This window comes from Orbicella faveolata, unplaced genomic scaffold (genome assembly GCF_042242905.1).
Source record: "Orbicella faveolata isolate gen_17 unplaced genomic scaffold, um_ofav_v1 contig_24, whole genome shotgun sequence".
NCBI classification, from domain to species: domain Eukaryota; kingdom Metazoa; phylum Cnidaria; class Anthozoa; order Scleractinia; family Merulinidae; genus Orbicella; species Orbicella faveolata.
Window position 1 is genome coordinate 22946482 of NW_028301552.1, and position 14338 is coordinate 22960819.

Below are 14338 nucleotides of genomic sequence, written 5' to 3' on the forward strand. Positions count from 1 at the left end.
GAGAAGTGGAGGAGAACGTGGAAGAATGGTTGGATTGTTCTGTGGGTAAGTACTGTGAATTATCCATATTCATGTTCTTCTATTGGATGACAAATGTTTCAAGCATTTTGTGGAAAATGTAGTTAAGGTGAGAGATCTAACTGAAAGACAAGCACGGAATGTTAGGTGGGCAATCATCAACAAGGGGCTGTACTGTCTGCATCCACCCTTGCAGCATTTGCAGCTATTAGAAGAGACATGGATTGTTATGTTCAAAGAGAAATATTCCTATGTTGAAATAGTCATGCTATCAGCTGTTTCACAGATGTCAGCATCAGTCAAATATTAATGAGGTGGGAAGATATGATGACGTAAGTGAAGATGTCTTAAAGCTTCTGTCAGATGCTGGTGACAAGGAGAGTTCTGATACTGTCAATGAAGATGTCACCTATGTTTTGTCCTTACTAGCTGATGCAGGACTGACTGTGTTACATGACTATGAAGAGCCTGCAATGTCAGAAGTTCACAGAAGCGAAGAATTGTCCACGATCATGTTACACAAATTCAGCATTTTGGACATCAGCCATTTAAAACCACTAAAATGAACATACGAAAAGGCTGTTGAGATTCTTCAAAAGCCCAATGCAACTGTGTGTGCCCTAGTGGTAGTACAAGATTGAAAATGGGGAAAGGAGAGTATAGGTGCAAGAAGAAGTGGTATTGCTTTTGGTCTCATGCAGTTGCAACAGTCCAAACAAATAGTGAGTTGTTAGACTTTCTGACGTCGTATGCCATCAACAGCATGGAGATCCCATGACCATCTGTGTGGGAAGTGCATCAAAGCAGCAGAGCCTTCATTTATCTGCACCTCCCTTGTTATCCTAGAAGATCTTTTACTGACACCCATAGAGCTTAGGATGCTACCTTGTGGGACACCACTACGTAATGACAGGGACTCAGACAATGTAGAGTTTATCCTTACAACCTGCTGTCAATCACTGAGGTAACTGTTAAACCACTGGAGACAGGTGTTAGAGGCACCAACATCCTTCAACTTGAGTAACAGAATTTCATGACTGATGCTATCAAATGCTTTGCTCGTATCCAATAACACCATTGCTGTCAGTTTACTTGCATCAAAGCCGCTAAGTATTGTGTCCGTAGATTTAATTACTGTTGCATCAGTTGAATGCTATTTCTTGTGGACACTTTGGTTCTTTGATAGCCATTCCTTACAGGTTGGGTAGGAATTAAATTGATTATGAGCAACCCGTTTGTAAATCTTTGAAAGAACAGGTAACAGGGAAATAGGCCGATTATTGTTTGCTTGTTCGCGATCACCATCTTTGGGAATAGGCGCAACTTCTGCTATTTTCCAAGAAGGAAATGTTGAGGAGCCAAGAGAGGAATTAAATATAGATGTAATTGCAGGAAGAATAGGTGCAATACAAACTTTAATAACACGGTTGGAATGTTATCAATTCCCGAGGCTTTGTTAGATGGCATTGACACTATTATGCCTTTTATTTCCTTGCTGTCAGTACAACTTAAGGAAAACTGCTCGCATATGGGGTGTTGTCTAGGTGTGAAACGATGCTCGTGAAGAACGTGACAATGCTCATTAGCCAAGGATTTAATCTTGTTAACAGTCTTTTGACCAATGGACACAAAAAATTGATTAACTATTCAGCGACAGTTTTATCGTCTCTGCTGAATTTCTCAAAGAAGTAGAATTTTTCGGAATGCAGTGGCGAATAGCTTTCCAGATGTTATTGGAGTTTCTAGGATTACTTTGGATCTGATCAGTGACAAATTCTCATTCTGCAAGTCTAATTTCCCGTTTTACCTCTCGCCTGAAGTTTTTTTACACTGGCAAAGCCATCAGATCGTTTGTCCTTTTAGCAAGTCTATTCCAGGAATCCCTTTCTCTCATCAGTGCACGGATATTGTCAGTTACACAAGGGTTAGGTTTCCCATGTACTCTAAAGATCTTAAGAGGAGCATGTTGGTCAAAAATGTCATTAAACAACAGGTTAAAAGCATTCAGCTTATTATTTATGTTGCTAAAAACCTAAGTAACAGACAAAGGAACTTGCAAAATATCATGTAAGAAAGCGTCAGGGTTATAATGTTTAAAGTCATTCTGTCACACATGAACAGTGTCTTCATCATGGGATCAAAATCTTCCAGTCTACGTGCAGCTTTCAGTGATGTGACAGGATCACCTGGGAAAGTAAGAGAGGTAGTTGAAATTGTCAAAAATGATGTCATTTTTTGGAAATCCATGTGACACAAGACTATGATCTATCTCTCGTGTGACAACATTGACCACCATGGACACCATTTTTCTAGAGGTTTGAAATTCAGGAGATAATTTGTGCTTTATTGAGAGGCCACACAGCTTAATTCATTTGTCCCTTTATCTGGTACAAGGAAAGCTACATGGAGAAGTACATGTAGGCAACCTTCTGCCCCAGGAGTGTATATGTTGCAGGTAAAATCTGTTCTCAGGTAAAACCAGTCATCAAACTAGGTTAAGGTTGTCATCCATAACTACCTAGGTAAAATTTGTTCTCAACCTAGTTCAAATCAGTTATCAACGTAGGTTCAACTGTCTGCACATTTTGTTTTGTTAGGGACAGATAAATGAAAAGGAAATTATGTAATAAACAGAAAAGAAATTACTTCCAGTCTCTAGTCTTCTTTCTCTTGCCTCCTCTCCCCTACTTAACCCTCATCTATTCTTATCATGCCTTTTACCCTACCTACTGTTCTCTCCATTTTAACATATCACCCTCCCCTCCTCCACTGACCAACATTGTATTGAATGGTCAAAATAAGAAACTCTAACGTGCTTCTTACCGAGTCTTGATCTCACCTATCTTTAGATTTCAAGTCCACATGCCTCACCACACAGCCACACAGGAGAACGTTGGCAATTCACTGATATTTCTCAGCCATATTACGTATTTGTTACCAGACTCCTTCAGCCCTAAATTGCCTGGACCCAGTCTTTGAATATTACATACATACCCTCTGCATGCAAACTGGATCATGTGTACTAATGACACCCACGATCGAGTGTCAATCGATACTAGCGATCGACACCTCGATCGACCCGCGACCGACATGTCGGTTGCCATTCAGTCTACATGTTGACCGATACATGATCGACACTCAACCAACAACAGGCGATAGTCGGTCGAGTGTCGACTGACTCATGTGTCGGGTGATAGTCTCCTGCTAGTCGGTCCATAGGCTGTCCACACTCGTCTGATACTCTATCGATGCTCTGCTGACACCCATGGCTGAGTGTCGATCGATACCATCCATCGATCTCCATCCATCGACATAGCGGTCGCCACGCAGTCGAAAAGCTCATATGTTTTCTCTTAAATTAGCCTGCATAATACAGACAACACACACTTTTCTGTTACCCGAGTGACACACTCTCATACAAAGTTAACCTCACTTTACAGACAATTGTAGTCTGTGCACTATATGTATTATCTTTGTCATGTCTATGTGTTAATTGCACCGTTTTAGAAAATGAAAACTTCATGTAGATTAATTATTTTATTACTGATACAGTGGCATAAGAAAGTAATATGTTGTACAACTGTCTTTGTACAGTGTTTGACCCTTGTAAACCTTAGTGTGAGACATTTCACCATTGGAATGTGCGTAAGATTTCTTTAGTTTCAACTTTTGAAAGTTACAGTTAAGATATTAAAGATAGTTATGTGGTTTCACTGTAGAACAGAAGTTTACGTGATTTGCGAATATAAGTTAAACATATTTTGACACAGAAGATAGAGCATAAAGGTATATCTTACATTAAAAAGCAGTGCATAGCTTTTTGCAGGCCGCCCTTTTTCTCGAGCCAGGATCCGAAAACGAGCACGGTTTCCCTTAAATCCCTATAGCATCCCGATTTCCAAGACCTCCGCAATGTTTTCGATCAAGGTAAGAAAAGTTTGGACAAAATGTTATTGAATTTCCGGACAATATAACTGTAACATGTTATAAAACTACTCTTAAGAAAATAGATTATAGAATAACTGATGAACAACGTCGAAATGAAAATTGCTGCTGTTAGAAAAAATTACTTTCAACGTACACAACATAGAGTACCCCCGACATAATCAATCGAACCAAACATAACAAAAAACAAGTCAAACTCAATCGAAGTCTAGTCGATGTTATTCTGGCGATCAGTGTTAATGTTATTAAAAACGATTTGAAACTGATCTAAAAAAAACTCTGACGAAAGCAACAGAGAGTTGTTGAAAATTTAATTTCTTATAAGTTTTTATAACATCATTTTAACTTTTAGATTTTTTAGATCAGTTTCAAATCGTTTTTTAGTAACACGAAGTCTAGTCGTTCGATTGTTTTACGGTTGGTTCGCCAATCGCACATGTAATCAAACTCCAACTTTTTGGTCAGTTTGATTACCAAACTCAATTGAACCAATCCAATTTAATCAATTTTTCCCTGACATTTGGTGAAAGAGCACTTGAGGTTGCCTTAAACAACCATGCTGGGGATTGTTAATTGTTTCAACATTGCCTGGGTACTCACGTTTATAATGCCAAGACCACACATAACTTTAGAAACCGGTTGAAACGGGTTTCAATGCCAGGCTTAGTCAATCGAACGTAATTTTTCGATCAAATGAGGGTTCGATTAACACATGTTCGATTGTGTTCAATTGGCTGGATATTTTTGGTGAGTTCGATTGTACTCCATTGCCAAACCCAAACAAAATCAATCGAACGATTGGAGTTTGATTGCACTGGGAGTACTGCAATATTATTCCTCAGGAAATTTACACTCTTATTATAACACGTTTTCTAATAAATCAATTTTTCCCAGAATAAACCTGTTCAGGTGTTTGCAACTATTAAAAGCATTTTTTAAATCTTCTTTTCAGCGCTAGAAAATTTTCGTCCAATAAAAGAAGTTGACTTTTTAGACACGTTCATGCATTCTAAAGTTACTAATTGATCAATTAGTAATAGCCTAACACCTAATTAGTATAGACCTATTTAACAGTAAACATATATTCCAAACATCAGAACACTCCTCTGTAACAGACCCAGTGGAACCCAACCCAGTGGATTATTTTCCCCTACCCAGTGAAAATTTAGCCTCCCCAGTACCCAGCAAATATTTTGATTTTACCCAGCTATTTTTATGCTTCCCCAGTGACTGTGCAGTGTGAATTGAAAACCCCAGCGTATTTTTCCAAAAGAATAAACCAAAAAAAATAGTAAAAATAAAACAACAGCTACTACAAAAGTTGAAAGCTATAGAAAGTTCTACCAGCAGTTCTAGTTCTGGAATGGAGAGCCATTCGTCCTCATCGCATTCTAATGACCATCACACTCGAAAAGGGACCAAAATTGTCAAGAAAGAGCACTTCAAAGGGGGTTCCTCAATGCAACAAATGGCACTAGAACGTATCCATGGAATCCCATGTAAAACTTAATCTGGGATCCTGGGCAGGATAGGCAGGATCACGGGCGGGATAGGTGGGATCCTGGGCGGGAAAGTTGGGATCCCAGGTGGGATAGCCGGGATCCCGCGCAGGAAAGTTGGAATCCCAAGTGGGATAGCCGGGATCCTGGGTGGGACAATTGGGATCCCTGGCGGGACAATTGGGATCCCGGGAGGGGCAATTGGGATTCCAGGCAGGACAATTGGGATCCCAGGTGGGACAGTACAAATCCCGAGCAGGACAGTTGGGATCCTGGGTGGGACAGTAGGCATCCCAGGCGGGACAGTATGAATCCCAGCTGGGACAGTTGGGATCCTGGGTAAGACAGTAGGGATCTCTGGTTGGAAAGTTGGGATCCCAGGCAGGACAGTAGGGATTCTGGGCAGGAAAGTTGGGATCACAGGAGGGGCAGTTGGGATCACAGGTGGAAATGTTGGGATCCTGGGTGAGACATTCGGGATCTGGGGTGGGATTTGTGGGATATAAGTCTGTATTCCAAGCAAGTAGTACAAATAACTATTTCTGAGATCCCAAGCAAAAGAGTTGTGATCTGACAGGATATATAAGTGGGATCTACTAAGGTGGGATAATTTAGGCTGTTATAATTCATGGGCCAGCTACTTTTGATAAAAAATGTCACTGATTAAAAAATACAGAACAGGTTTTACTATTTTTGTAACTATATCTCCCAGATGCAGCACAGCTTATAAAATTATACGAACACATGTACTTGTACATGCCATGTTTTATTTCTTTAAATCATATTCTTTTTGGTCACTGCATGTATAACCATAGATTTCTGTCTGTAAGATAAACCTAATTTCTCTTCACCAGATTTGGGAATCTACTTATGAACACATCATTTTCCCAGCAACTTCCACCTTGACACAAATATCCCTCAGTTGTTCCAACTTAACAGCAACAAAGTTGTTACAGTACACTACTTTAGACATGTGATTTAAAAGGTTAAAGCCCTTGTAGGTTATGAAAGAACCAGGCACTGTCCTGTGCTGCTTGACAATGGCCAGGGATAAACTTTGGTGGTGGACATAACAACAGATGTCTCCAAACTGGCTTTGGCGACTGCTGTCCTGGTATAGGACTGTGTAACTACAAGTCGTCTTAGCTCTCTCATATAGCAATCGGTGATTGTTTACCTCCTCATCTTTAAGCGGTAATACAAATCAACTTTGTTGGCAAGTAAGAACATCCCTTGACAGGCAAAAAAGGTGCTAAGGGCTTCCCTGTGTTCTGGCTTTAAATGCTCACTCTTTGGCTTTCCAAGGAAAAAGTACCCAGGCTGGCATTCAAAGCTTAGGGCAGAGCTGCAAATGAAATAAACAGCAAAAAAAAAAAAAAAATAATAATAATAATAATAATAAACGACAATTTGTTAGACAACAATGACAAAGGAAATGAAGTGACACTAATTTCTGGATGTACATGTTCATTTTTCAAAATAAAATAAGTGACCTGCACCACAAACTTAAAAGCATAATTTTTCATTCACTTCAAAATAATGTTAATGCACTTGTACTATGATCGACACACCAGCCCTAATTTTTTTAACCATAGTCAATATCAATGGCATGTAAAATTTGCACAACTTAAAACTTTTAATAAATAATTCTATAAAAATAAAATAAATAACTTTAAGTGTCAATGTATTGAGCACTGATGTGCTAATTATTGTGGACACTGTAAATAAATAAACAAATATTGCAAATCGAATATAAACTTGTTGAAAAACACCAACTGGCAGGAGGCTAATCAGTACAAACAAGGGAAAGGCTAACCAGTATAAACAAGGGAGACTAATTTTCTCGTGTTATTGTTTTCATAATCAGTTTTAACAAAGTACAGTGTTGATACAGTATAGAATTACAAAATATTTCTTAATATCCTCCTCTGCAACAGCTCTTATTTACCTGGAATGTTCACATGACAACCTCTTTGTAAATTTCATCACTGATGAAGAGTTGAGAGAGGGATTCAGTTTTGTGACAAGAGATGGAAGATTCCTCAAGACTGACAGTGCAAATGCTACCTATGAAAAGGGAAAAAATATTATGTTTTTAGATGTTCAATGAACACACAACAATTAATCTTATACAATCACGTACTTTAAAAAGAATACTAACATTTCTATCCTTTAAACTCTTACTTTTATTACTACAACTACAAATTTAAGGCTGGAGGTACCTGTTCTGCATTGTGTCTTGTTCCATGGATCAAGCTTGTTAAACAGCCATTCATGTTTTCAAAGCCAAAACAAGAGTACACCCACAAAGGACCATAAAGCCTTACAAAGTAGACAAAATGGCGCAACTGGTGGGCATTCATAGTCATTGCCTTTTCACCTAATCAAAGAAAAACAATATAGTGAAGAAAAAGCAGTCTGAAATGCACAAGAACAAGGTAAAGGCATTGCCTAGGATTTCCTTTTTATTTTTTGAGGTAGCTACGATATTACATCATGCAAAATTAATATTTACCATATAAGGTGCCAAGTTCCTTGCAGAACAGGTCTATTATCTTTTCTGCATCACTGAGGACTTTGTGAGAAATTTTCTCACTAACAAGAAGTGACATTGCTGTAACCATCAAAGAGTAGTGTTGTTGGTAAGGAGGAGGTAGGATCTCCATCAGCACTGGCACTGAGAAATGCAGCAACCAAGCCCTGAATTCTGTGGCTGAAATAATGGTATATGTAAATAATTATTACAAACAACTTATCGTTTACTCGGTAAATAGTAATGTTAAGGCCTATGGCATGCATGCTATAGCTTCAGGCATGAAGTCATTGCAATGAATAACTGCTAATTACCCTTCCAATGTGCTCTGTCTTCTAGTGTTCTAGGTTTTTGGGAAATCACATCTGGAACTCTGATTGAGGTCGGACGTTTATCTAGGGCAGCAATCTGTAAAAGAATTGATTTGATTGTCTTAACCTTTTTATTTTTGTTTTTACCTTCAAACTTTACAGTCACACGCTGTAAGCAAGTAACAATTAACAATTAAATGTGACATCTAAATTGAATGCTGAATCTCATAGTATGAGATGAACCAAATAGGAATATTAAACTGTTCTGACAGTTGTGAAATTCCACATTAAGCCATTTATTGTAAGGGTGTTGATTAGGCTTAAACCTAGTCAACACCCTTACATGTACATGTATACTTTGTTCCCTATGTAAAAGTCCTTGCTTTTATGTTCTCCATTAAGCCAAAATGCAAGCAAATTCTTTATCAAGCCAAGACAAATGCCATGCATCCAGTCTGGTACAAATCCTTCAACAAGATTGAACTCCTTGAAGAGCATAAATACAGAGGCACTTTTAATTCCTTTCACCTGTAGTACAGGAAATGTGAGAGTGAGTAAGAAAACTAAAAAAAATGTTGGCTATATTATTTTGAACTGCACACTTGGTTTAACCCATTGGCTCCTGTGACGGCCAGTTTGGGCCAGCACAGATGTTGCTTTTTGTTCACTTATAACACCGTACCGTTTTAATTCATCAAGTAGAATACAAGTAGCAAAATAATTTAATCATTTTACCATTTTCAGATTTTCCTTTTGTTTAACGGATGTGCTAGAATTCGATTAATCTCAGGTAATAATTGGATTAAAGGAAAGCAACCTTATATAAATTAATACATGCAGGACATTAACTATAACTTGCTAATAAAACTGAGTTTAGAATTACATACATACTGACACGCCTAATTTTGTAGCTTCATAAGCACATTTCACCATAGACTTATGCGTTCTGTACTTCATGTTTGGAGTATGAGGCCATACCCTGTGAAGGTTGTTTTTTCCTACAGTCTGCCCAGAATCAAAACATGTCGAACAACTACTTTCCCCATTGTACTGTTTCATGTTTGTTACTAATGATTTGGCCTGAAGATCTTCAGTACATAAAAGCAGTGTGGCATGGATCCTTTTTTCTCCAGAATTCACATTAACAGGAATTCCTACAACAATAGTTTTGAATGATCTGAAGTACATTAAAGGGCCGTAAGAGACAAAATTTTTCTCACATTACCTTACAGATTTAAAGCGAGCTTAAAAAAGTGGATCAACATCCATTATTATATACTACTGCCGCCTCAGTGCTAGATACTGATTTCTAGTAGATACTTTAGATTTTAAAATTTTATTTATTTTAGAAATTTTAAAATTTTAGATTGTAAATTATTTTAATTAACTATAGTCAGGGGACCTAAATAGGGTTAACCTCATTGTCCTCCTTTTCAAATACAAAAAATACTAATTGTTTATCTGTATTTGTATTTGAATAAAGTATTATTATTATTGTTGCTTTTATTTATACTACGTGAGCACTTGGTGTCATAAGGAGAAATTAGATGAAGGTCAGCATTATAATAGCTTTACAGGGTTGACTCCGTCCAAAGTACTTACCGTTTTGGTAGAGATCACAAATAGCACTTTAATCACTGGCTGTCCAAAAGTGAGCATGTTTGGCTTTTTACTCAAACACCACAACCCAACCAAAAGAAGGTACTTCCTGCATTGTCTGTACAATAAAGTTTGGTATAGAACTAATAAACATACATGTATTAATTTAACCAACAGACTCTGTTTTGATACTTGACAAAATGTTGTCCTGTTCTGAGCCTCCGTAAGGTCAAGTATAGCTTGACAAAATCTTGTAGTTGAAATAATCAGCATGCATACTTGTAGAACAGAACTGATGACGGGTATTTTTTTGAAAATAAACAAAAATGCACCTTAACTCTGAACAGAGCTTGCATATTTGAAGGCAGGACAAAAGGGGGAGTGCAATCCAGGTTTGTAGTTATAGGAAAGTCCACTGGGACTTTCGTATCTGGCAGCTTGATTATATAAGGGTGAGGCTGTGAAGGTTCAATGTTGTTACAATACAAGCTGTTCATTTTCCCACTTACCTTAACTCAGGTGGAAGTTCATTAATCATTGACAATATTGGCCACAAATTCTGCTTCTGGGAGGATTTAAATGGATTTACACCATCAGTGTAGAAGGAAAATGATATGTTAAATGGATGCTCTGGTCCTAGGAATCCTCCAGGCTTCAGAAGGTTCTTGCACACTGATCCACTGAAGACGTCATAAAGGTTGTCATCATGTAAGAAGTTGTAGCGAAAACGGTGACTGAGGTGTTTTACAAATTCTGAATCTTGAAAAAAAGAAAACTCTACTCAATGCTACTGGTCATGTTTGCTTTTACTATATATATTCCTGTATGCATACGGTTTTCCTTTATGCAAGTAAGCTAGCTTACTAACCTTGCTAACGCGATGTTACAAAGTTTACAATTCCTCCATGTTTGGTGTACACAAACAATGAAAAAATTCTCCGACTAAATTTTCTGAAATCGTAAAGAATTCAATCTTTTTGGTTGATTTATAATCAGCTGTGTTGCCATGGTAATGCATCATGGTCTAAAGTGGCATGCAAAAATTATGAATGTAGTAGCTTATCTTGTAACTTGCCAATTTTGAGCTCATCAGATGCAACCGTTTGGTTGTCAGTGCAAAATAAAGGATAGGTACTGTAACACTCCAAATTCACTCAAGCTCGATGTGTACACTCTAAAAGCACATGGTTTAATTCTAACACATACTTCATGTAAGTCACACTGTATATACATCTAACAACTACTTCGTGTACATCGCACAGGATATAACATCTCCCCCTTTTTGCGGTTGTCTACACAGTCCACACACAATAAAATAATAACACAGGATGGCAAAATCCAATTCAATGTTCCAGAGTCTTTAAATCAATCAGAACCAGTCTTGAGACTTAATGTGATTAATTGATGCTTAAAACTAGTAGGTTAGTAGGTTAGTATGCTCATAACAAAAATATCAAAGCTTATCCAATTAATACTGCAGTTCAACTCAATTGCATATTCTAAATGCTTCTGGCGTTTGATCAAAATTAATGTAAACATGTCATGTGACGTAATCAGTCAAATAAGCAGGTCGACGTCACTCTCGTCTGGGCCTAGATGACTGTACTCTGGGAGTAGGAGAGCTGGAAGTAGAACCTTCTGTCTGAACTGTAGGAAGCTCTTCCAACTGTTGGTTGGCATGCCCTGATGATCTGTTTGCAACAGTCTCTTCAGCAGAATCACTTTGTTCAGGGATGGCTTGGACTGGACTGCTGGACTGGACTGTGCTTGGATTGCCAGAATTCATAAGTAGTGTTTCTCTCCAATCCTCACTATCTCCTCCTTTGGTACCTTCCTCATGCATGATAGCATTAGCCAATTTAAACTGGCTTGAATCTCGGGTTATCTCACGACCATCTGTAACTCGCCTTGCCGTGATCGTTGAACCACTAATTCTGATAACTGTGTAGAAGATAGGCTCATAGGCGGTCAACCATTTATTCACTTTCTTTTGTCTAAGTAGGACATAGTCTCCCACACAGAAGTTGTGTTCTTTGATATTCACGCCATCGCATCTCATCTTCTCCTTATATACTCGGTCTTTCTCATTGATCAGCTCATCCTGCTCACTTCTTTCTCTTGGTACTGTGTGATCAAGTTTGGTCCTAATAGGCCTATTCGACATAGCTCAGTATGGAGTAACCCCAGTGGCAGGGTGAGGTGTGTCCCTATATGCCATCAACATATCACTGACAGCCATATTCCTGTCAAGTCCAGTTTTTCCCTGGAGATGGACGATTTGTTCCGTCTTGTTTAACACTTGCGTAAACCGTTCCACCTGGCCATTGGCTTGGGGGTGTTCTGGTGTCACACGATGATGATCAAAACCCTCTTCTTTTGCAAAGGTTGCAAACTGTTTTGAATTAAATGGCAGACCATTCTCAGACTGCACTTGTTTGGGTACACCGTGATGAGCAAACATTTTCTTCAACTTCTCTTTAGTTGGTTTTACTGCTGTTGAGGACACCACCTCTACTTCCAGGTATCGGGTTCTTTGATCAATTGCTACCAAGTTGTAATGACCGTCTGGGTAAGGTCCTCCAAAATCGATTGAAATCTCTTCCCAAGGTTCCTTCAGGATCACCGATGGTTTGATAGGTTCTTGTCTGCGATCTTTGGTAGTAACTTGACAGTCAAAACAATGACCTATCATTTGGTCAATCATCGCATTCATGCAGGGGAACCAATACTTAAAACTAAGCATCTGTTTCGTCTTGGTAGTTCCCAGATGTCCCAGCTTGTGGGCTGATCTGATGACTTTCTGCTGTAACTCCATTGGTAAAACAGTTCTTTCCATTCTGAATATCAGACCTTGTGCTTCGTAAATTTCGTCCTTAATCGGGTAGAATGGTGCCAGGTCAGCATCCTTCTTGCTGGTCTCCCAATTACCTTTCCTGATAGTTTGGCTCGTTTTTGCAAAGCTCTATCATGATGTGTTTCTTCTCTAATTCTGTCTAGCACCACTGCATGCTCCGTTTCAATGCTTGCCTTCAAAATCTTCTCAGTGTCATTGTTTCCAACAACTGGTAATGGGTGCCTTGACAAGAAATCTAGAGGGTCAGCCTCATCTTTACCAGGCTCGTATTTCATTTCAAAGTCCACATCCTGCATGTACATCACCATTTCTCGATTCGGGGGGGAAGCTTCGCCGTTGGCTTATTAAACAATGGCAGGAGTGGTTTGTGTGCAGTAATAATCGTAAACCTGGGTGCACCAAGAAGGTAGATAGAAAATCGATCCTTGGACCATTTAACACATGAAGCATCCTTCTCTGTCTGGCTATACCTCTTTTCCACATCTGTCAGAGTACGACTTATGAAATGCACTGGTTGCCAGCCCCTGGCAGATTGCTGAAAAAGGCCAGCTGACAAACCTTCATTGTAACTAGCTTCGACTCTCACCATGACTGGTAGCTTGGGGTTGAAGAATGCCATTGCATCCTTGCTGGAGATGTTGGCTTTCAATTCTTCAAATGCATCATCTTCCTCTCTTCCCCAGTGAAACTTAGCCTCCTTGTGAGTAAGCTCTCTCAGTGGTTTTGTGAGCAAAGCATACCGGGGCATAAATTTGGATAGATACCCAGTCATACCAAGGAAACTTCTTACTTCTGCCTTTGATTGAGGGGGTTTGCACTCATGGATGGCCTGTACCTTCTCCAGTGTAGGTCTTCAATCACCCTGGCCAAATTGGTAACCATAGAGGGTGATTTGCTTCTGGCCAAATTCACACTTAGGCTCGTTGAAGGTGATTCCATAATCTTCAGCTTTCTGAAATACTGACTCCAGTGTTTCATTGTGTTCCTTCCAATTGCTCGCTCCAATCAAGATGTCATCCCTCTGGTTAAGACATTGGGGAATGTCGCCGAAAATTCTGTACATTGCCTCATCAAATACATCTTGTGATGCCTTTGCGCCAAATACAAGCCTTTTAGGTCTAAAATTACCCCAGGGGGTACTGAAGGTAGCGACCAATCTCGATTCTGGGTGTAGTACTAGCTGGTGGTATCCCTGTCGGAGATCCAATTTTGTCCAGATAGTGCAATCATGGAACTTGTGAATAAAATCTTCCACTATTGGTACTTGTGAGATCCGGCTCCTTTCCATGTACTGGTTCGGAACTTGCAAGTCAACACTCGCTCTAATCATGTGTGGCTCCAGCTGGTCCGATCGCAACCCTGCAAACCTCGGTTTCGGTTGCACCACCAAAGGGGAGCACCAGGTAACTGGTTCATTGTCAGGTACTTTCTCGAAGATATCTTCTTGAATGCCTAAGTCCAACCACTTTTTCAGCGGCTCTTGAAGATAGTATGGTACCTGCCTAGGTTTCTGTGCTACCAGCACTGCTCTGGGTTTCATATGGAATCGGCTTAGGATCTCCCCACCATTCTTCTTGTC

General features: G+C 39.2%; 1 protein-coding gene and 1 pseudogene across 2 annotated transcripts; both read right to left on the bottom strand.

Annotated features, from left to right (window-relative positions):
• Positions 1-6209: 6209 nt before the first annotated feature.
• On the bottom strand, positions 6210-12074 carry LOC110039905 (uncharacterized; annotated as a pseudogene). Its single transcript, XR_016208181.1, has 8 exons — positions 10415-12074; positions 9909-10023; positions 8664-8834; positions 8310-8403; positions 7978-8175; positions 7685-7842; positions 7411-7529; positions 6210-6807 (listed from the first exon to the last, which is right to left on the bottom strand). The product of XR_016208181.1 is annotated as an uncharacterized LOC110039905 (transcript).
• LOC149110931 (uncharacterized) lies at positions 11072-12069 on the bottom strand. The gene has a single exon (XM_089292872.1). The coding sequence runs from the start codon at positions 12067-12069 to the stop codon at positions 11482-11484; it is 588 nt and encodes a 195-aa protein (XP_089148998.1). The 3' UTR covers positions 11072-11481.
• Positions 12075-14338: the final 2264 nt, after the last annotated feature.

Excerpts from the sequence above, each read along its gene's own strand:
- LOC149110931 (XM_089292872.1), bottom strand. The coding sequence starts at position 12,069 with ATGTCGAATAGGCCTATTAGGACCAAACTTGATCACACAGTACCAAGA.